Below are 20,928 nucleotides of genomic sequence, written 5' to 3' on the forward strand. Positions count from 1 at the left end.
TGTAACTTGTTTTTAAATGCCGTTTGAACTTTCATGAAGCTATAATTGATGTCCTTCCATTGTATATGCTTTGAATATCCTTGGAAATCTTTATGAATCCTTTCCTTGAATTGAATTGCTTTATGTTGTGAATGTTGTTGTGAAGTGAAGTATTGTTGTATGATGATGATGCAACATAGAGACGTGATTGTAAAGTGACGCATTCTTATGAATGATGATGATTTTGTTGTTGTTGTTGTTGAAGTTCGACATTTGTTTGAAAATGTTCGATGGTTGTTTAGACGATGTCATGACGTATTGTTATGTTGTATTTGTGGATGTGCATCATTGAGTCGCATCCATTGCATATTGCATGCGTTAAACTTATGGCAAACACGGCGGCATGAAAACTATGGAAAACACGACGGCCTTAATGGAAAATAGAGACGATGTACCCAATGGCAAATTTTGAGACGATGGGAGTTTTACTCCAAATGGTACCACATGCATTTGCATAAGTCGAGTCACATGTGAATTGTATTTGAGTCTTATTTGATTATGTTGTTGTGACTTGATGAAGATATGTTTGTTGTGATGTGATGACTTAATGATGAGATGTTTGTCGTGATGTATTGGAATCTTACTTGTGGATTGCATATATTGTCATGGTTGATTGTTGACATGGTTGTCATTTCATAAGTTGATTATGTAATGTGAATTGTTGTATTGAGTGTTGTGATAAGAAGTGGTGACCAATGTATGATCTTTTCTCTTGCTTTGAATATTATCATATGTTTCTTTATAATGAATGTAATCTCACCCCTTCTGTTTGAATGTTACCCTCTGTTGGTAACATGCAGGTAACGACGTAGAGTAGTTGTTTACCTTTTAGCTCGTGTCGGTGTTTCTATGCTCTGATATGTAGCACTCGGAGGACGTCTAGCTTGTTTTGACTATGTCATGTTGTCTTGTCGTTTTTATTATTATATTTGGATATTGTTATCTCTCATTGGATTATGTTGTTATGTCCTACACAGATATGTTGGATTTTTAGTTGCCCATGTTTGGCATGTATGACTTGAATATTATTGTTGATGTTGTTTCGCTGCAATATTATGACTATTTGAGTATTGATGTTTAATGGATGTGAGTTTCCTCCGTATTACTTGCTATATATATGTGTGTGTGTGTGTGTGTGTGTGTGTGTGTGTGTGTGTGTGTGTTGTTTTACGATGTAATTGTGATGCCTCAAATGTGATGTATGTTTTGAGACTTTTATACTCTGATATTCCTGTATATTTGCGGGGTAGATTTGGGGTGTTATAGTTACAGAAGCATTAGTATCCGCTTGAGATGGATCCAGGATGTTATGTGGTGGTCGGACTAAAAATGGAGCCCACTTGAATCAGATTAATCCAAGGAGTCGTTTCCTTGCGGTAGTCCGATCTCTAAAGGTGAGACTGGATCCATGAGTATGTGACCGGCCCAAACAGTGTGTATGGATGCCAAATAAATTTTATCCATAAAGCATCAATATAATCCCTTATGATATAATTATAGACATCTTAAAAGATTTACAATTTGCAAGTCATGTTCAAATAAATTCGTCAGCAAAGTATTATCAAATTATATTGTTTTATAGTGATGTGTATTTTTAAATTGATATACATGTATTTTTATATGATAAAATAAATAAATATAATAAATATAAATATTTTAAGTTTTTTTTCAAAATTTAGATTTTTGAAAAAAAAGATACTACTAGGATTATAAGCTTCTTATTTTAAGATTAAAAATGATTTTCAAAAAATCTTAAACACTTTTTAAATGATAAAAAAAATTAAATAGAAAACCTATTACTGATTGAAATGTATAGTTATCAAGATCATACTTAAAGTCCTGTTTGAAAAATGATTTTTTGTTCAATAACAAAAGCCTAAATTATTGATTGAAATGTATAGTTAAGTATTTGTATGATTAGACTTATGTTAGTTTATCTATTGCCATATAATTTTGCGATATTGTTTGAGAAACTTAATCAAAATAGTTTGATATTTTTCATATATTTTTCTGAATTTATTTTATAAATTCTTCAAGATAGTGAAAACAACTCTCTAAATATACATATTTATTTATAAGCCCTATTTAAATAAACGTTTATGATATATGCTGAAAAAAAAAAACTGTATTTAAACATACCCTTATTCAGATAATCTAAACAATATAAATCATAAATATTGTAACCATACTGCCACAGGAACAAGTTGTACAACAGCAATTATTTACAAAATGGGCTGGCGTGATGAATGTAAATATTAAAATATATATACAAACATTCCAATCTCCTTCACTATCATCCAAACCATGAATGTTACATTAAAAAAAATAGAATTAGATTAAAGGCAACAATAACCTTTGAAATCAAACTCTTACTAATGTAACATGTGACAGAATTTTTTTAATAATGATAAATCGTGTACACCAGGACATAGATTGTTAATTTATAATCACTCTTTGCTGTTGGCACGATCCCTTTTTTGTCCACCAAGAATACGGGAAATCTGTAAACCTCTACTGAAAGCTTGGTTGAAAAGCATTCTTGTTTGAAACTCTGAAACAAATGGGAACCAGGCCAAGAAAGCTACTGGTGTGAAGAGAAGCAAGCCCATTATAACTTCATATCCACGTGCAAGCGCTCTAACCGAGCCCCAAAGTCCAGATTTTGCAATGAGTGGTTTACAAGCTTGTGCAATCTTTATGAAATAGAGAAAAGAAAATGTAATCAGTAAGAGCAATGAATATCTTATAAAAAATAGTAATAGTAATAGATCTGAACCCTCATTGGACCTGAACGTTTCGTAATACCAGGTTTCGCTCTTTAGAGAATTTGGTAGAAGACTTAGTAAAGAGAATGCAAGAAAAGAAGAAGAAAAAAGTTACTGACCAGCAGCATTCCCCAGCCTGTTGGCATGACTGCTAGAATACAGATTATTATGTCTTTAATTGTCATCTTAACCACTGCTATTAATATTATAAGGATGGCAAGGAATGTTATGAAAATAGAACCCTCAATCAATCTAAATACAAGCTGAAAGTCTGCACTGAGGCGGCGCCTGCCAACAGATATACCCTGCAAAAATACAGCAGATAGTATAGAAATGGTTAATTTATTTCTTAACCATATAATTCAAGTATAAAGTGATGTGTGAGTGGTATAAGAAATACGGAGAGCAAGGCTAGCACAATTTACTTCTCATCTCTAGATTTACTTCATTAAAAAATACTTATTTTTTGCTGAAGTGCAAGTAGTAGTAGTCCGCAAAATTCCCTGAATAAAGGATTATACCAAAATTTCATGATGCAAAATATAATGATTTTAAATTCTCACCTTCATTAAACCCAGTATTAGAAAGATTATCATCCAAGAAATAGCATATACCTGTAATCCAATGGCAACTGCAGTTATATTCATATCCTAGTATCTAAGGTTATGAACAGACAAAGGATTGTTCCTAATGAGAGTTACATGCAAACAGAACTTACCAGAACACTTTTATGTGAATTAGTGATTGAAAGGTGATATACAAGTCCATATTGATATATGAAAAACCGGAGGGCTAGTATTATCTCAGTAGCAATACCACGCATTCCAGAATGCCCGAGATGCTCGTGCTCCTTTTCCCACCAGGATTCCCAACTTTTTTCGGGAGGTACACCAATACCTCCGCGATTGCTTATCCATTTATGCCAATCGGTCCAATCATCAAGTATCTTCTGCCATTCAAATCCTGATGGATTGAAAAGGAAAGGAGCAAAAAGCCATGTTCCTGCCATGAACCATATGGTTATGGTAATTAAAATATAAGCAACAACTCCCCGGTATGCATGGCCAAATATATGGTAGACCACAAGAAGAATCACTAATTCAATCCCTTTAACAAAATGACTCCGAGAATAGAGCCTATAATTGTCAGCAAACTTGGCATGGAACACCACGAAACCACGACCAGTGCCTCTGTACTGTGCACCTCCATGAAGCAACGTCCTGCCGTAATAGTGTGTTTTTGTTCCAAGAGAAAATGTGAAAAATACAGGAGCCAACTGTATCTGCATTAATACAAATTCACTGAACGCCTCACGAAAACCCTTCTCCAAACCAATTTCCATTAACATAGGCAAGGCCAATAAAAATCCGATTTGCACAACAGATTGAGAAGCAAGAGCTACTTGAAGAGCTTTGTTGTCTCGAATTGCTTTTATTTTGTTCAGTCCTTCTTCGAGTCCACTAAGGGAAAGATAGAGGCGGCCATAAAGGAATACATAAACAGTGAGGACTGTAAGCTGTTAATAGAAAAGTCAGTACTTATTATAACAAATCATAATCAAATACCAGTAGTGAGTAAAGGAAGTTCTGACTATACCAGGGTACTGAAGTAGAAACCAATGGTGGTGAAATAAACAGATAACATTCGGAAGAAATCAAATCGGTGTCCAAGCCTGTATATGTCCCTACTCATTGTCTGCTCACCATTCCCATTAGCTATTTTTGCCTCAAACATTGATATCTGGTTAAGACCCACATCCCTTCCTTTACCAACTTGTATGTACTCATGATGAGTGACATTTCCTTCACGTAACGTAGAATTGAAACCTGCAGCGAACGGACAAAGTTATGCTACTGATACTTCTATAAAAGAAATAGAAACAAATTCTGCGCACATAGAAAGAGAAATTAAAACACATGCCTGCAAATATATCCTCACTCAAGTTAATGACTTTAGAAGCCTTGCTTACACCGCCTCTTGTCAGGTGGAAAAGTCTATCAAATACATCTGGGTGGCCGTAATGGAACCTCACTCTGAAGGAAAAACATAAAAGCATTACAAAGAATTTTAAAAACATAGTATTTTAGGCTCAGGAAATTAATGAAAACTTAAAACCAGAAAATAGAACACGCTGTGAAATGGATCAGTAAAACGGCCAATTTAGGTAATCACACTTTTAATTTTAGGTTTCCATATTCATGTTATAGAAAATAATTTTAAGGTGAAAGGTGGGCTATGGCTAGCCAAATTTGATTTTATAAATAACTAAATACTCATTCTTATCGTTCTTGTACTATAACTGTGACGCTTCAACTATTTGTCCCAAAACCTAGATTATTAGTATGAATAGGAATCTTGAGTCAAAATTTTGCATCATGCATCATAGTGAGCATTCAAGTATTAAAAAAACAGAGACTTACTTCAGAGGATTAGCCAGCAATCTTTGCCCAATTGTCACAAAACTGGTTTCCTGATTGGACATAAACCATGCAAGCGATGAAACACTGCAAGAAACATTAGATAGATAAAGATTAACAGCGTTTGTTCGTAGATTTTAGGTTATATCAGAAATGACACCAGAAAACACAGAAAAATTTATACAATAGATCATACCTGCCAGTAAAAATATGCTCTCTGAGTCCAAGTATAGTTGGATATCTGGGACCACCATGTTTCTTAAGAAATTCTTGCAGCAAATTCCTCATTTTGAAAGCTTCTTCCATATAGTTATCCTGTTACACAAATACTAAGCTGTCACAACTTTTTATTTGCAGGCTCTTTCTTCTTTCTTCCATATATATAATAATGTAAGACCTGATTCATATCAATTGTTTGCAAGCCCTCCCCTCGTGTGAAAATGATGGCATGGTTTTGATTTTCTGGCTTTCCCTCACCCAATATTGCGGGTCCTGGAAGCTTTATTCTGTAAATTACCTACACCAAATAACCAAATGACAAATTTGAAATCATCACTCAGAATATACATTGTACTTGAATATTACCTCTTTAGTTACTGTAATAAAATATATTTGAGAAAAATCTAACCATCTGGAATTTGTTTGATCATTTTCCATAATAACTAATCAAAAAACGAGGAGAAACTACTTTTATTATCTTTTTCCTCTTAGCAGGAAAAATGATAGAACCAGTAAAATCAAAGTAACGAAACTGTATACATTGAATGGAAACGATGAGCTCAAGAGCTCTACAATGGTGGAAATGGAAAATGAACTGATAACCAGAGTTCTATGAACTCCTAACCAGAGAATACTTTCTCCTAACTGAATGCTAACAACTTTCTGAATGCCTTCTCAAATCCCTTTCCCTCTCTTCTATAACAGAAATTCCCTTGCTAACAAAATATTGCAATTTATTGACTTCAGCTATCATAATTTCAGGAATGTTCTTTGGACAATACCTGGTCCAGACTTTGAACTGCTTCAGATGAATCAATTGATTTGGTTGGTAAAGCAGCTTTGGCTAGTGCTGAATAATAAACCTTGTCTATTTTTCGGGAAGAATCTTGGCTAGGCTCTTCAACCTCATCAATATAAGCAACTCGAAGAGAAGGATACCTGCAATTGTAACATTAGTCAAATGTAACAGGACGGTTTTTGCATAAGCGATAACTAGTAACGTGGTTGACTTGAAGGCTTACTTAGTCATGAGCTTTAAAATTTCTTTTGCCCTAGGATCACCAGATCGCTTGTGAATACTATATTGTTGACATGACACTACATATGTGAACTTCATGTCGGCTAATGATTGACATTGTGTCCATAGCGACCGCTCACTTGTTGGATTTTCCTTACTCTCTAGTTCTGCAGCCTTATAACCTTTCATTAATTCTGTTTACAAAATGAAATGACAACATTAAGTTAAGCTGTTTAATAAGGTAATGAACCCCCTTTACTTCTCAAATGAATCTTTCTCCATGTACCTTCATCCTTCGCCATATCAAGAAAAGCCTGTAGTTCCAATGCTTGTCGGAAATACATCATTCCTCGAACTTCACATGGTCAGAATTAAGTGAAAATGCAGAAGAGGACACGCATAATGATACAATGCAAAGTATAACATCAAATTACATATCTAACATGTAAACTAATTTTGGGGGGGAAGGAAGGATCTGTACCAGTTTTGGTCAATGTCTGGCCTCTGTACGATGCCCATAGACGGAGTTCTTCTTCTAACTCTCCTCTGAGTTTCTCATCACTCTTGCAATCAAAACGTTGAAGGAAATTTTTCCATTCATCTGTGAAGTATATTATGGTCAGAAGCAAGAGTATGCTACAGCATTGTGAATAGAGTATGAGCATTGTGCATAGAGTATGAGCGGAATACAGTACACCATTAGTGGTTGTTCTAATGTGGTTATTGATCCCACTAAACTTTACAAATTTTCCATAGCATAATATTTACCCATTGTTCCCATGATATTTCAGATAAAGACTCCAAAATGAAGGTGTGCTACACTGATATCTAGGGGAAAGACAAACCTGGAAATATCTTTTGCAAGTAAAAGAGGATAGAGACTCCATCTTCATTTGGCTCTTCCAGATGTTCTAGGGAGAATAGAACCGGTTCATCAAAGTATGGAGTCAAGACACTACAAAATAAATATATATAATGTTTTAGATGGAGATTTTTCCCAGAACATGGATTAAGTCCTACAAATCTCTCTTCTCACTTTTGTTTTTAAGTTTTAAAGATTTTCCAGTACTTAAAGATTTTCCAAAATAATGGTAAAATCCCAAACTTGAACAGAAATTATATTTGTACACCACTCTAAATTTGCACTTTTATTGACTAATGATTTGACACGTCAAATATCTTTAAAACAAAAGAAAGTTTTATACTATTATTAGTTACTGGATATACAACAGCAGATTTTGCCGATATTTTAAAACTTTTAAGAAAGATTTTGCCGATATTTTAAAACTTTTAAGAAAAATAATGATTTTTTTAAAATTTTGAATTTTCATATTAACTCCACATGTTAAGGAATCTAAAATAGAAAAATTGTATTAAATATGATAATGTTTAAACTTTTGAACAATTAAACGTACGATTTTAAATAGAATATTTCTATTTCAGTATTTTGAGTTCTTTAACATTTGTCCTTAGGACACACGTTAGCATTTTCCTTAATTTGAAAAGAACTCTACGCATTTCTCATATTGGGATCAAGGATTTGGCGAGGGCAAGGACTTGGTAAAGATCCATTCACTGAACGGACAACCTACATACCCGGAAAATATTTTAGAGACCCAAACACTTGGTCTCACTCCTTATTTAGTGGGCCCGGCATGTTAGATGATGTATTGAAGATTTGAAAAATGCTAGCAACGCACTATGCACTGCTCCCTTTCCAACACTTCTATAGGGCGGAATTTGTGTGGAATCCACTATTAGATGATGTATTGAAATGAGTGCATCTGCTGACATTTCTCATCACATCATAACAGAAATGCTAGCAACAGACTATGCATTGCTCTCTTTCAAACACTCTTCTATTGGGAGAAATTTGTGTGGAATCCACTAAACCGTGTTCGTACCATTTCCTATTTGGTGGGATCTATTAAGGAAGGTGATTGAGCATAACAAATCCCTACAAAACCGGCTAAAATCTCTAAAGATGTGTTAAAAATCTTACATCGGACAATATATGACCTAAACATGTGTGAGAAATCCCACCCTACAAGCCGGTTTTGTAGGGATGACTTATGCTCAACCACATTTCTCAATACACCTCATGGAAGTGGGTCGCACTGCTGATGATTAACAGACCGGTTTCTCTTGAAGCTTCATTTACAAAACCATTTGGTTATGGATCGTTAAAGGGAGATCCAAAGCTTAACGAACTTGCATTTGTTGCTATGGATGAGTTGATCAAGATGTCTCAGCCGGATTCCTCTCTCTGGATTAAGGGTTCAAATGGCACGAATGAAATGCTTAATCATGACAAGTATGCAATGATACAAAACCAAATGGTTTTGCAACTGAAGCTTCATGAGAAACCGGGGCCTAACTTAACCCTACAAAATCGGTTTGTAAGGTGAGGAGTGTCATTCTATATAAACGCTTTAGAGGCTCTATGTCTAACCAATGTGAGACTCGGAATCTTTCCAATACACCCCCTCACGCCCAGCACTCTTTTTGCGCTTTGTGTGTGGATATCAACGGTATGGTCTGATCAATAGGCTCTGATACCATATTAAGAAATGTGGTTGAGCATAACACATCCCTACAAAACCGACTTGTAGGGTGAGGATTGTCCCCACATGTTCAGGTCATATATTGTCCGATGTGAGACTCTTAACAGGACTCATTTCCAAAGTCGGATGTTCCAATTAAATTTCACAAACATGTCAGAAAAAGTATGTTAGAGAGTGTGCCACATTACAAGTTGATGCTTAAATATGTGAAGGCAATCAAAAAATAATTTGAGCTTACGAGAAGGACAGCATATTCCGAACTTTGGGAGCAGATGGCATATTCATAAACAATGAATTACTGAAGAAGGATATACGCCTCTTAGCATCCAAGTTGGATGGTACATCCATAGCAGACTCCTTGACAGTAAGCAGTAAATGAAGCCTTTTTATCTGTGAAGATAGAATGAAAGAAATTAAGTGAAAAGGTAATATCATTATTTCTATACAAGAAAACAGAATAAAAGAGAAATAAAAACACCTTTAAGTCTATAAAACTTACCTTCTCTGTCCAAGCTTCAGTGTCGGTTGTGACAGGAAACTGAAGTGTACCAAGAAATTGATATTGTTGATCAAGGGGCGTCATCCTTTCATCCTTACCCAAAGCACCGCCGTGGCTTGACTCTTGCAAACTAGCATGTGTGTGACAATGAGTTATGAGTCCAAAATGATCATCACAACTAATCAAAATAGCTAGGGACTCAAAGTCCCAAAGAACTCACCCCTCAACATCTCCGTCCATTATGTCTCTAGTCACGATTTCTAGCATGTCAAGCAAGAGAATCACAATTTGATCTTTGACCTCTTTTTTGTTTTCCAACTGAAGAAACAAACCAAATATTGTCAAACTCCAAACCTTGATTGAACACGACGTAATATTTAAGTCTACAAAACAATTACCAAACATTCTATCAGTTTAACAAAACGATCATATAGATCAGGGAGAGCACTCAGATCCAGATCCCTCAGCAGGTCTCCTCTTTCTATAAGCTCATCAACTTTTTGAAAAATATTCTGCATAACTCTGCAAATTATAAAGCCATATTGTACAAATGTCAGTATTTGAAACTTTACCAAACTTCTCTTTTGATGAATCATCCTTTCAGATTCAATTATAAGCAAAAGTAACTCATTACACACAGATTAAGAAAGAGGTTAACCTTGTTTAATTTTCTTGATGTAATCAAAAATAATATTGCATTTCCTAATCTACCCTTTCTTTTCATTTATTTTTGTATGAGAATTTGTTTTATTGAAAGATAATTTTGAAAATAGTAGAGCATTAAATAGACTGAAGTTAGTTAGATTTTGCATATATTATCGTACACTGAATATGACTACTTTTTTTGCTCATATTCAAGTCCAGAGTAGTATTCAAATAAACATTAACTTACAATTTCTCACGCACTCCTAGAACCAAGAAGTTAATGATATTTCTAAAAGAAGTATAGCATTCTTGAACAGCAGACTTCATGTACTTGTCCCTTAACAATCTTTTTTCCAGCTCCTGGCCTTTCCCATAACTGTCTTTGGCCATAGACACTGCTATTGGGATCTGCATAGAAAATTCAAATATTTGAAAAGATTTAAACAGGATAATGATTAGTCTTACACAAGCTCACAGAAAAATTGGCCAGAAATAAATAACCTTGCTAGCAAGTAAGAACGGAGGCCACTGAATGAGGTTCAGAGAACGGTCAGCCATATAGGGTACAAGCATGAGGTCCATTTCCCTAAATATTTTATTGCAGTAAAACTAATTAGCCACAAAACATAATGACCTTTCAAAAACACAACAAAGTCTCAATATTGTAGTTATTTAGGGTTCACCATGGACAAAGAACTACAATGTAAAAAATTGTTTAGTCAGAGCACAAACTACCTGTTATCAATTAGGTCCTCTTCCCTCAAGCTAGTAATTATCTTGTTCCATAGTTGGGCAAATCTTGCAGCTTCCTTCTCTTTATCAGTAGAGACCTGAAATAACCGGTTCTCCTAGAAGTAAATATATGTTGATAAAGGACGTATACATTTAAAAGGGGGGTGGGGGATGCAATGAGAATATATATCAACAGAGTAGAGAAAACCAGTATCCTAGCTTGTTTCTTAAGGATCTTTGAATAGTAATGATTGACACCTAACATCACAAGTGTTGGGAGGAGTCCCTCCATAATTGATGGGAGACTTTAATTAATCAAAGTAATCTTGATGATATCAAAGCATAGGAAATCATTAACGTGAATATTCCAAGGTCATTAAATTAATTCTTAACTCTATAGAATATCTCATTCATCTTACTACAAGTATAAACGCGTATCTTAATTTGAGATGAAGCCGCATCCCTTCACTACATTCTCTCACCTTATAGACGAGACTAATACAAAGGGGCACCAAAGGCTAGGATACCTTACAATTGTGCAGAGAGTCCTAATTTAGATGTAAAATGGCTTTAAAAAGTGATTATAGGTGGAAGGCATCATTCATCTTACAAGTCAGTTTTGTAAGTTGAGTTAGGTTCAACCCCTAAGAGAAACTATCATTAAATATAAAGCTTATTCTCATACTAATTTTAATAATGAAGAATCATTTCAGAACCTGATCAAATTTACGAGAAAAGGTGGCCTTTAGTCCCTTTTTCTTTTTCTTCTCCGTCTGATCCAAGGGAATCAAGCGAGCATTAAATGCACCCGGAATTGAATCAAAGCGAGATCTTAGTAACTCCAATGTCCGAATCTGAAATTATAATGAGAATAATCATTTGTATATTATAAGATCCATAGATGTGCAGCCACTTCTGCAGGAAAAACCTAGATGGCTTCCATTAGCATATTTTAAATAACATAGTTTGTGACTCAGTAGCATGCAGGTACAAGAGATATAACATTACAAAATGATAAATGAATTCAAAATGGAACATTTAACCTGAATAATCTCTTAACTTCTAATGATATTGTTACTTTAAGGTTTCAACTAAGAGATTCTATATTGATTTTAGATTTTCTTATCCCACTTGTCGCAACCATACTTGCAAAAACCGTTTTTAGGGTTTAGGGTTTAGGATTTCAGCTAAAAGATTCTATATTGATTTTAGATTTTCTTATCCCACTTCCGCAGCCATACTTGCAAAAACAGTTTTTTATGCTTAAAGCTCCTTTGCTGCTACTCTGCGGCAGTCAGGCCAGAGTCATAACTAGGAGGGGAAAGATTCAAATTAATTTGCAATGTTTAAAAATGTTGATGATAAATTAGATAAAACACAGCTATCAATATTAGCATAAATCATGTTAAGAAAATTTCTATTTTGAAAGAGTATATTGTGAACTAAAAAAATAAATTTAAAAATTATAGGTGAATTTTACACCTAGAGTGAGCAATACAACAACAAAAATCAAAAGCCATCACCAAATAGGTAGGGTCACTATGGAAAGGGATGTAATATTCAATTTGTGAAATAATGAGCAGAATATGGCAAAACAGTATAATATACAATAGACAAACCTCTCCCAAACGACGAAATGCACCGTATATGCCTCCAACTATTGTAGCATAAATAGCATACCAAATCTGTGTATCCATAAAGTAGACCTGCAAAAGGATACCTGATTGATTATCACAAAAGCACAGCTTTAATACGACTAGTGAGGCGTGCCACTGAAAAATAAACTTACAAGCATGATGGGAGCCCATATAGCAATAACTACACCAATATTGTTTTTGGCTGCACATAGTAATATGATGATATCAAGAATAATCATATATATGAACTACATACATTTTTCATTTATTCCCAAAGTTTTACCATGTGGAAAGAACTCGTGCCAGCTATAAACTGACACACGGGCCCGCATGATGGCTTTTGTTGGGCCCACAAGAGGCTTAATCTGCAGTGTAAAGAAAATGAACGGTATGAATTAACAAACACACGAATACATATTTGTTTCTGATTAATAAACACCCCGTAAAAATCTCGGCACCTTTGTAGTTATAGAAGTACATTTCTAAGCTTATGATTTTATAGATCATTTAGAGGCTCGGAGAACCAGACGCACATTTATTTTTTATTCATACATGCATACTCTCATGCTAATATCGGTGTACACACTTACATTGTAATCATTCTAAGTGCCAACAAAGTAAAATGATATATTACGAGATCAGATATTTACCTCAAGGTAATAACTGAATGCTAATTTAGATAGAATTAGGAGAACCCAGAAAGTAGAGTACCTAAAAAATAAGATAGTTACATTCTAACCAGTCAGAGATGACCGGTGAATATGATTACTGACGATTAAAGAATCAAACTTAATTCTCTTACTTGAACAATGAAATTGGACCCTCTTGCATTCCTCTTCCAACAAAGAGTCGGGGCTGCAAATTGTTGAAAAAGAAGAATAAAATAAACAAGATACTAAATAAATAAGGAATAAAAACTAAATATATGTTCTTTAAACAACTACATCAATAGTTTTAATCATCTTTAAGAATTCTTCAAAAAAATATCATTTTTAAGAAAGAATCTATACCATATCTTACTGATGATAAAAAGGTATTGGTTTATAAGAAATAACCTATTACCATTATAAAACACAAATATAAATTCACAAACAAAATATGCATCTGCTTACCTGGGACCACCACATCATGAACTTCACGGCACCATAGTTCGACCTCTCAAGATACCGGCGAATGAACGGAAACAGAAATAACAATGCAGAGAGAATATTTGGAGATAAATAGATGAAGACAGCCAAAATGAACATAGATGGAGACCCTGAACCATTGCCAAACCAATTCTTTATGGTTTGTCCAAAACCCGTTGGATTTTTCCAACTAAAAGCGTAAGTGACAGGTAAGATTACGACCCATGCTGCAGCTGAAATAGCTTTAAATACATATCGCAGCTTGACATGAAGCGACATGACATTCCTTGCTTTCCAACTCAAGACTATGTCAAGAAGAGCTGGAAAAATATGAAAGGCATCTTAATCAAGCAGTAACTTAGATATTTTTTAACTAAAATGAGAAACTAAAATATAAAGTGGAAATCAAGACACATATTTTGATACAGTAAAACTAACTTAGAGTGCATTTTTCTGTTTCTTAAGCACATCTATTGGAAACAAGAGTTGTAGCCCTTAGAAACATGAAAGCTGATGAGGACTAAAAATTAGGGAGAAAGAAAATATATTATATTTTTTTCCATATTACAGAAAAACAGACAAACAAAGAAAAAAAGACAGGTGTTGGTTTTATCTACCTTGTGCAAGCTTCAATATTGCAGCGGTTATGAAGATGCTGAGAACTTTCTTGAAAACATCACCATCAAATATGTTGCTCAAATTGCCAGAGTCGTTCCAAGCAATGATTACCATTGCCTTAAATAAAGAACGACATAATCAGTTCAGTTTGTTAAACAGAATTGATGCAATTGCAGATTGAAGTGAGTAGAGATTGTAAATCAAAAACCAAACTGAGAACTACTATTACCTGTAAACATAATATATAAAAGCTCCACATTCTGTCAAAACTTCTAAATACATGCCAAAATGAGCGGATCTCAACAAAATTAACTTTACCCATCCACCGTTCGTCACCATAAGATTTGTTATCCTGTTTTCCAAAATCAACCGCAATTTGTTATGGAAATAACATGGAGAGATATTGCTTTGTTCATATACAAGGCAACCTTTCGATTGATCAAAAGAATTTCAGAAGGAAATAATTACAATACAAGTAATAAATGAGACAATAAATAATGAGTTGTTGTTGGATCTTTAATTGAGAAACATGTGGGAAACAACTCTAATATATATGAAGTTCACATATATGATACTCAAGCCATAAATTTTAGCACCAGACTGAACCCTATCAATAAACAAAAAAAGTAAGCCCCGCATTAACAGTGCCAAGTAAATATCAATTTCACAGTATTTAGATGTTATCCTCTCCTTTTCCACCCTCTATATCTAAATTCCTGTAATTTCAAAAGTACACTTATTTTTTCAGATTAAAAAAGTTCATATTTATTATATACCAAACCCTAAATGGGCATGGAGCTATGCTGTGAGGTGAGCATACAAGAATTTCACTTATAAATACTATATTCTTAGGGTTGGTAACCTTTACTGTTTCCTCTAAGTTTTACTTCCACTCATTTGTTAATAAGAAGTTATGCCATACCTCTTCTTTGTTATTTCCACGCTGTGCTTGACGCAAAGGCACGGAGAAGAACTCGGAATTAACACGCATAGGCCAACCTAGACGGAAACAATCAACTGACCTACAATTTGGGAATGAATTTACAATCTTTTTAATGATAAAAAAAATTATATGGGAAAATAGGAAGATCAAATGGAAGCATAATACCAAAAAAAATTATATGAGAAAATAGGAAGATCAAATGGAAGCATAATACCAAAAAAATTCATTTAAATCATCATAGTTTCTCCAATGAGAATGCTTTGCCTTTCCTGCTTTACTCCTTTTAGCTTCCTGCAATACGAAAAAACATTATTAATAGAACAAAGAGAAAGCAAAATGTTGAAAGAAAACTAAAACAGTTCTTCAGCTCATGAATAAAGCGGAAGCACACCTTGTATATTGTATCATATATTGGTTTTATTACTTTCATCAGAAATGCTTCATTGTCACCCCCATAAGCAGGCTTTACAGGTTCGCCCGTCAGCGGACTAACATTTCCAGCTAACATCCCATACAACTCAAATGCCATCTGGGTAGGTAAAGATAAAATGATGCTTAGAATCAGCTATTAACGTTCGCATTGATAGCAAAGACATGCAAGTGCTCAACATACGTGGAAAGTAATTAAAAATATCTTAGGAAGAGTATGTAGGTAAAGATAAAATGATGCTTAGATTCAGTTAATAATGTTCACATTCGTAGCAAAGACATGCAAGCGCTCAACATACATGGAAAGTAATTAAAAATACCTTAGGTAGAGTATGTAGAGTGTACCAAAATAAAGAGTTTATATAAATCATTTTAAAAATACCTCTTTAGACTTTTAATATTACTTACATGATGGTAGATATAACAAAGGCATTCTGGCATAAATCTCAAATTTGCAGCTTCCCCCCATATAAGAAGATATAGACCCATGTATAACAATTTGCGCTGTTGCATTTCCTGCTGAATAGTTGGCAACCTAAATATCATCATGAAAAAACACTTTAGAAGAGCATATTACAAATTCCTAAAATAGCCATGTATGCCTAACTATAAATTTCAACTCAAATACTTCACAAAACAAGCATTTGACGTAAATAATATATAGTAAGACGTGCAAATCTCACCAAAGGCTACTTTTGCGACCTAAATATTTACACCATTTTTTGTAGCTTCTAAAGAGTTTCTTCATCACTTCATTTAAAGCACGGTCGTCCAACTGAATTTGAAAAGAGCAGTTTGTAAAAAAGCAATAAATTTTATTATGTCCAAATCAGAAATAAGGGTCCAAGCCATAGTCATTCACTACAACAACTAAGAGGGAAAAAAAAACCTTGGGTTGTTGATCATGTTTTGGAAATTGTCTAATATGTACATTCGCAAGCAAAAGAATCAAGTGCTCCCTTTGATTTTCCACATTTCCCTTCTGCATAGATACAAGGAGATAATATTTGAACGAAATATAAAAAACCAAATGGTTGTCATAAATCAATTTAATCTCTACCTGGAAACCAAACATCAGCTGCAGCCAATCCAGAATGTCTTCATTAACTTTGTTTCCGTGATTCGTCGGCCATGGCAAACCCCTAGTATTACGCAATGCAGAGCATGCAGCTTGAATCTGTAAACCAATAAATAAATGTAAGTAATCTAATCAACACTCTGAAAACATTTCAAACATAAATTATTCATCAGATAAAAGTTAAACCGATATGTTGATGCCAGACTTTACAATCTATAAAAAAATTTATGATGAAAACTAAAACTAATTCTCTCTCCTTAATAGTAAACATGTAAAGAAAACATCAACAGTCGATAAATTTAATACCACTACCAACTTTCTTAACTCTAGTGATTTAGTCAATAGGGTCCTATATTTAGGGACAGAGCTATTTTTTTATATTTTGCTATTGGCTTAGTAGCAAAAACATACTCAAATAAACACTTGCGGAGAGGGGGAAATTTGGTGACCCGGGCTCAAACCCGGAATTCCACACAAAATGTCGTCGCGACTAAACCTTAAGTCTATAACAACGAGAACAACAAGGACAGAGCTAGTAACTTCAATGAAAACTGAATTAAAATATAGTAAAAGAGAACAAACCTCAGGATATCTCATTATAGCCTCTTTTCCACTTTCTGGATCAAGGGGCAAAATATTATAAGGTGCGTATAATTGTTTCTTTTCCTCAACCCTGTTATGAACTTCCAAAATCTACAATAAAATATTGGAGTGTGAAAAACAAAGGAGAAAAAAGGAAGAATTTTAATATCGTTCAATTTATTTGTATACTCCATTTGGTAACTAATAGAAAGCTAATGCTTAGATCTGAAACAGCCAGAGACACTTATTTTACCTCATCAGATACTTCTACAGCCTCTGTTTGATTAACAGCTTTCAAAACCTCAAATAAAACAGCAGCAGTTTGATATGCTTTTGTGAGCTGGGCACTGGAAAAACATATGAAGTTAATACCAGTATTTCCTTTTTGTTGAACATATACAAATCATATCAACAGAAATAAGGAGAATTCACAGATAATGTATAATATAAGAGAGCTAAAGTTAAAGTCAAAGTCGAAACTATCAATTGACTTCAACTAAAAACTCACCGGTCCTTATCAGCAGCATTTTGTAATGCTTGAATATATTTTTGGTAGTAATGCCGATAAAAGCTCTGCATTTCACGAGCATCGCTCTTTGCTCTTCCCTCCAGAGTGGTGTCATTTTCCTGTAAGGAAAGGAAAAATACTAGCTCTTATTCAAGTTTCAAATGAAAGACATTCTAATCTGTGCAATAGTAACATGGAATCAAATTATTTGTTCTTTCTTCTTTTGTCAGAACATTAATATACTCAAAATCCAAAAAAGGGGAAGATCTTAAAATGATTGAAGTTTGAAAGTATAAGAGAACTAAAACAAATGTAGAAATTCATAACAAATAACATCAGAAGTTTACCCTTTCTAAACGTTGAAGAAGAGCTGTTTTGAATTGACGAACACCACGTCCACTAGATGTGGGATCTAGTCTGTGAGCTTTTTCAAAAGCATAAAACCGACCTAGTTACAAAACAGGCAAGTACTTTAGACAGAAAATACGCAGATCAAACTTCGTAAAGCATTTCATTGTTGTGTCAGTCATATTATGAGGTTAACATACTATCCAAATAGAATAAATCAAAAGAAGAGAGCGTCGAAGTAAAATATAAAAAGAAGAAAGTTACAACATACAACAGAGTGGTTTCAAATTCAAAAAAAAGTAAACATATTGTGATCTAGCCAATAAAAGGAAAGAAATAATGAAAGTTGTGCAACAAATAATTTCATTTGCTTATTTACCATAACTTCATAGTACTATTTTTCTAAGAGGCAACAAATTAAGAAAAACATAATGTGCCCATAAGTATGAGCATCATTACAAAACAAAATATAGCATTCAAGCAAATTTAGGTTCAAGACAACATTCAAAGAAAATAAACATCAACTCACAGAGATAAGCAACTCTCTTATTGCTTGCTTCAACTTCATTAGCAACACGGAGAATAGGAGCTATCTCTACCAACGAGGAAGGCACCACTTCACTATCCAAAATCGGGTCCGCTCCTAAATTCCCAGCAGTCTGAGTCCGCAGTATCCGCCTCTGCGGCTGCTGCTCCGACCCCCTTCTATAAGACATCTTGATAGAAACCTCAAATCAACAATCAACCTAACAACTCCTACAAGAATCACCAACAAAAACATTTTTAAAATATCAAATATTATCAACAAAATCATATAATAACAACAACTATAGGAAACCGTGTTAAGCTCATTTATTCAGCTCATTTAGACTAAGTTAATTGGTTTCGATTTTTGAATGGTCAAAAGCAATTCTAAAGGTGTAAAATTGATTTTGAATTGATTTTAACATGTTTTTTTACTTTAAAATTGATTTTGAATTGATTTTAACATGTTTTTTTTCTCAAAAGTACAATTTATTTTGTTTCCAGAATTGATTCTAGGCAAAGCTAAGATTTATAACTTTCAAGTTTAAATGTGATTTTTAAACTGAATTTTGTTATTCAACTTACTTTTAAATACTTTTACATAAATGTATCAAAAATAATTCCATAAATGTATCCGAATATATATCAGTATACTTTCAGCTCATTTTTAACCGAAATCAATTCTACAAAATCAATTCACTCAGAATCACTTCTAGTTTTCGCAGAACCAAACAGAAAAAAAGGAAGCATGAGATGCAAAATTGAGTATGATATGATTACACTACGCTAACGATCCAGACTGAAGAGAAAATTCCCAAATTCACCAAAACACTGTTTTACAACCAATAAAAACTGAAAACGTGAAAGAAAAATCTAAATTCAGATCATAATAAAGCGAATTGAGTTGAAACAAACCTCAAACGCCATGGATGAACATCTGAAAGAAAACGCAATGAATGAATCAAGCGAGAAAGTTTCTTCAGTGATCTTTTCCAGTAACAGTGAGAAACTCGTTAAGCAAAAGAGTAATAAAAACTAAAAAGAGTGAATCAAGATAAGAGCATCTAAGCATATGAAGATCAAGTTCACCAATTAAAAAATCAGTTAAATAAAGGTCTTTTATAAGTCCAAGTGTGAATAAAAAAATAAATAAAAAAAGTAGAAAAATAAACTTTATAAGAAAGAGAAACAAAATTAAAATTAAAAATAGAAGAAAATAAAAAGCTTACAAGTTGGGTATGTTAGATTGTATGAGAAAAATGAAAGAGAGTTATGGTTGTTGTTAGTGTGAAGAGCGAGGTAAGTGAGTGAGTGAGTGTGCGGAATAAGCGAAGAAAGAGAGGAATAGTAACTGCGGATTTGGGATGCATTGTATAAGTACGATTCACGCTTGTTTCTTTTTAGTCATTGCTCTTTCAGCGGGTGAAGATTATTCTCCAATTGGAAAGTGCCACGTCATTGTATGGAGCATTGTAGCTTTGCTTTTCCGAAGAAACATTTTACGAAGAGAGAGAATAAATATCACTCATTTTATAATCAATATATATTGAGAAAAGAAATCTATAATGTTTGACTGTCGACGTGGTTTTGCCTGTATTCAAGGTTTTTCTTGTATTTTAGTATTTTGAAATGAGTATTTTATTTGTTACTAATAACGGTTATATTTCGAATTTAAAAAATAGAGTATTTCATTTATTCCTAGTTAAATTGGTTTATTGTGATATTGTTAAGTTAAATGTTATATTTATTCAAATTCAAATTTTTATAATTACATGTGAGTTCATAATGATTTTTGTCACTTCGTTTGATAATAAAATATAAAAAAATTGTTTTAAAGGAAAAATAGATTCTTAAATATTTTTTATTTTTTTTAAAATAGCGTTTTAGTTAATAGTTTATAGATTATTATTTTTTCTTTCTTTTTTATTTTTATTATTTTAGTAAAAATGCACTTTTATCTTTTATAATTTATGTTAATTTAAAATAAAATAAGTATGTATTAAATAATTTATGTTAATTTAAAATAAAATAAGTATGTATTAAATATTTTTTATGTCATTTTACATTTATAAGTTACTTGAACTGTTAATTTTGCCAAACACTTCAATTAATTTATCAGCTATCAGTCTCAATCATCAGCCATAAGCTATAAGCTATCGGTCATCAATCATTAACTATAAGTTATAAGCTATAAGCTATCAATTTTTTTTAATGAAGCCTTGTATATTAAAAAGG

The 20,928-nt window shown here is 33.4% G+C and overlaps 1 protein-coding gene across 1 annotated transcript; it reads right to left on the bottom strand.

Annotated features, from left to right (window-relative positions):
• Window positions 1-2,282: 2,282 nt before the first annotated feature.
• LOC131594941 (callose synthase 1-like) lies at window positions 2,283-20,076 on the bottom strand. Its single transcript, XM_058867139.1, has 44 exons — window positions 19,923-20,076; window positions 19,609-19,680; window positions 18,698-18,924; window positions 18,168-18,268; window positions 17,821-17,939; window positions 17,566-17,659; window positions 17,313-17,423; window positions 16,713-16,829; window positions 16,542-16,634; window positions 16,336-16,427; window positions 16,061-16,187; window positions 15,615-15,752; window positions 15,438-15,514; window positions 15,203-15,302; window positions 14,510-14,632; window positions 14,280-14,397; window positions 13,648-13,982; window positions 13,338-13,390; window positions 13,186-13,246; window positions 12,819-12,900; window positions 12,688-12,737; window positions 12,518-12,604; window positions 11,615-11,752; window positions 10,902-10,996; window positions 10,668-10,752; window positions 10,414-10,574; window positions 9,920-10,043; window positions 9,742-9,839; window positions 9,522-9,651; window positions 9,261-9,412; window positions 7,304-7,413; window positions 6,940-7,059; window positions 6,745-6,813; window positions 6,463-6,652; window positions 6,223-6,379; window positions 5,619-5,738; window positions 5,418-5,536; window positions 5,225-5,308; window positions 4,725-4,837; window positions 4,401-4,630; window positions 3,523-4,320; window positions 3,368-3,418; window positions 2,924-3,109; window positions 2,283-2,732 (listed from the first exon to the last, which is right to left on the bottom strand). The coding sequence occupies exons 3-44, from the start codon at window positions 18,882-18,884 to the stop codon at window positions 2,487-2,489; spliced, it is 5,841 nt and encodes a 1,946-aa protein (XP_058723122.1). The 5' UTR covers window positions 18,885-18,924; window positions 19,609-19,680; window positions 19,923-20,076; the 3' UTR covers window positions 2,283-2,486.
• Window positions 20,077-20,928: the final 852 nt, after the last annotated feature.

This window comes from Vicia villosa, linkage group LG4 (genome assembly GCF_029867415.1).
Source record: "Vicia villosa cultivar HV-30 ecotype Madison, WI linkage group LG4, Vvil1.0, whole genome shotgun sequence".
Lineage (NCBI taxonomy): Eukaryota > Viridiplantae > Streptophyta > Magnoliopsida > Fabales > Fabaceae > Vicia > Vicia villosa.

Excerpts from the sequence above, each read along its gene's own strand:
- LOC131594941 (XM_058867139.1), bottom strand. The coding sequence starts at position 18,884 with ATGTCTTATAGAAGGGGGTCGGAGCAGCAGCCGCAGAGGCGGATACTG. Across the intron at positions 16,635-16,712 it reads AGCTGATGTTTGGTTTCCAG|AAGGGAAATGTGGAAAATCA; the intron begins GTAGAGATTAAA and ends GTATCTATGCAG. Across the intron at positions 6,814-6,939 it reads CCAGACATTGACCAAAACTG|TTCGAGGAATGATGTATTTC; the intron begins GTACAGATCCTT and ends GACCATGTGAAG.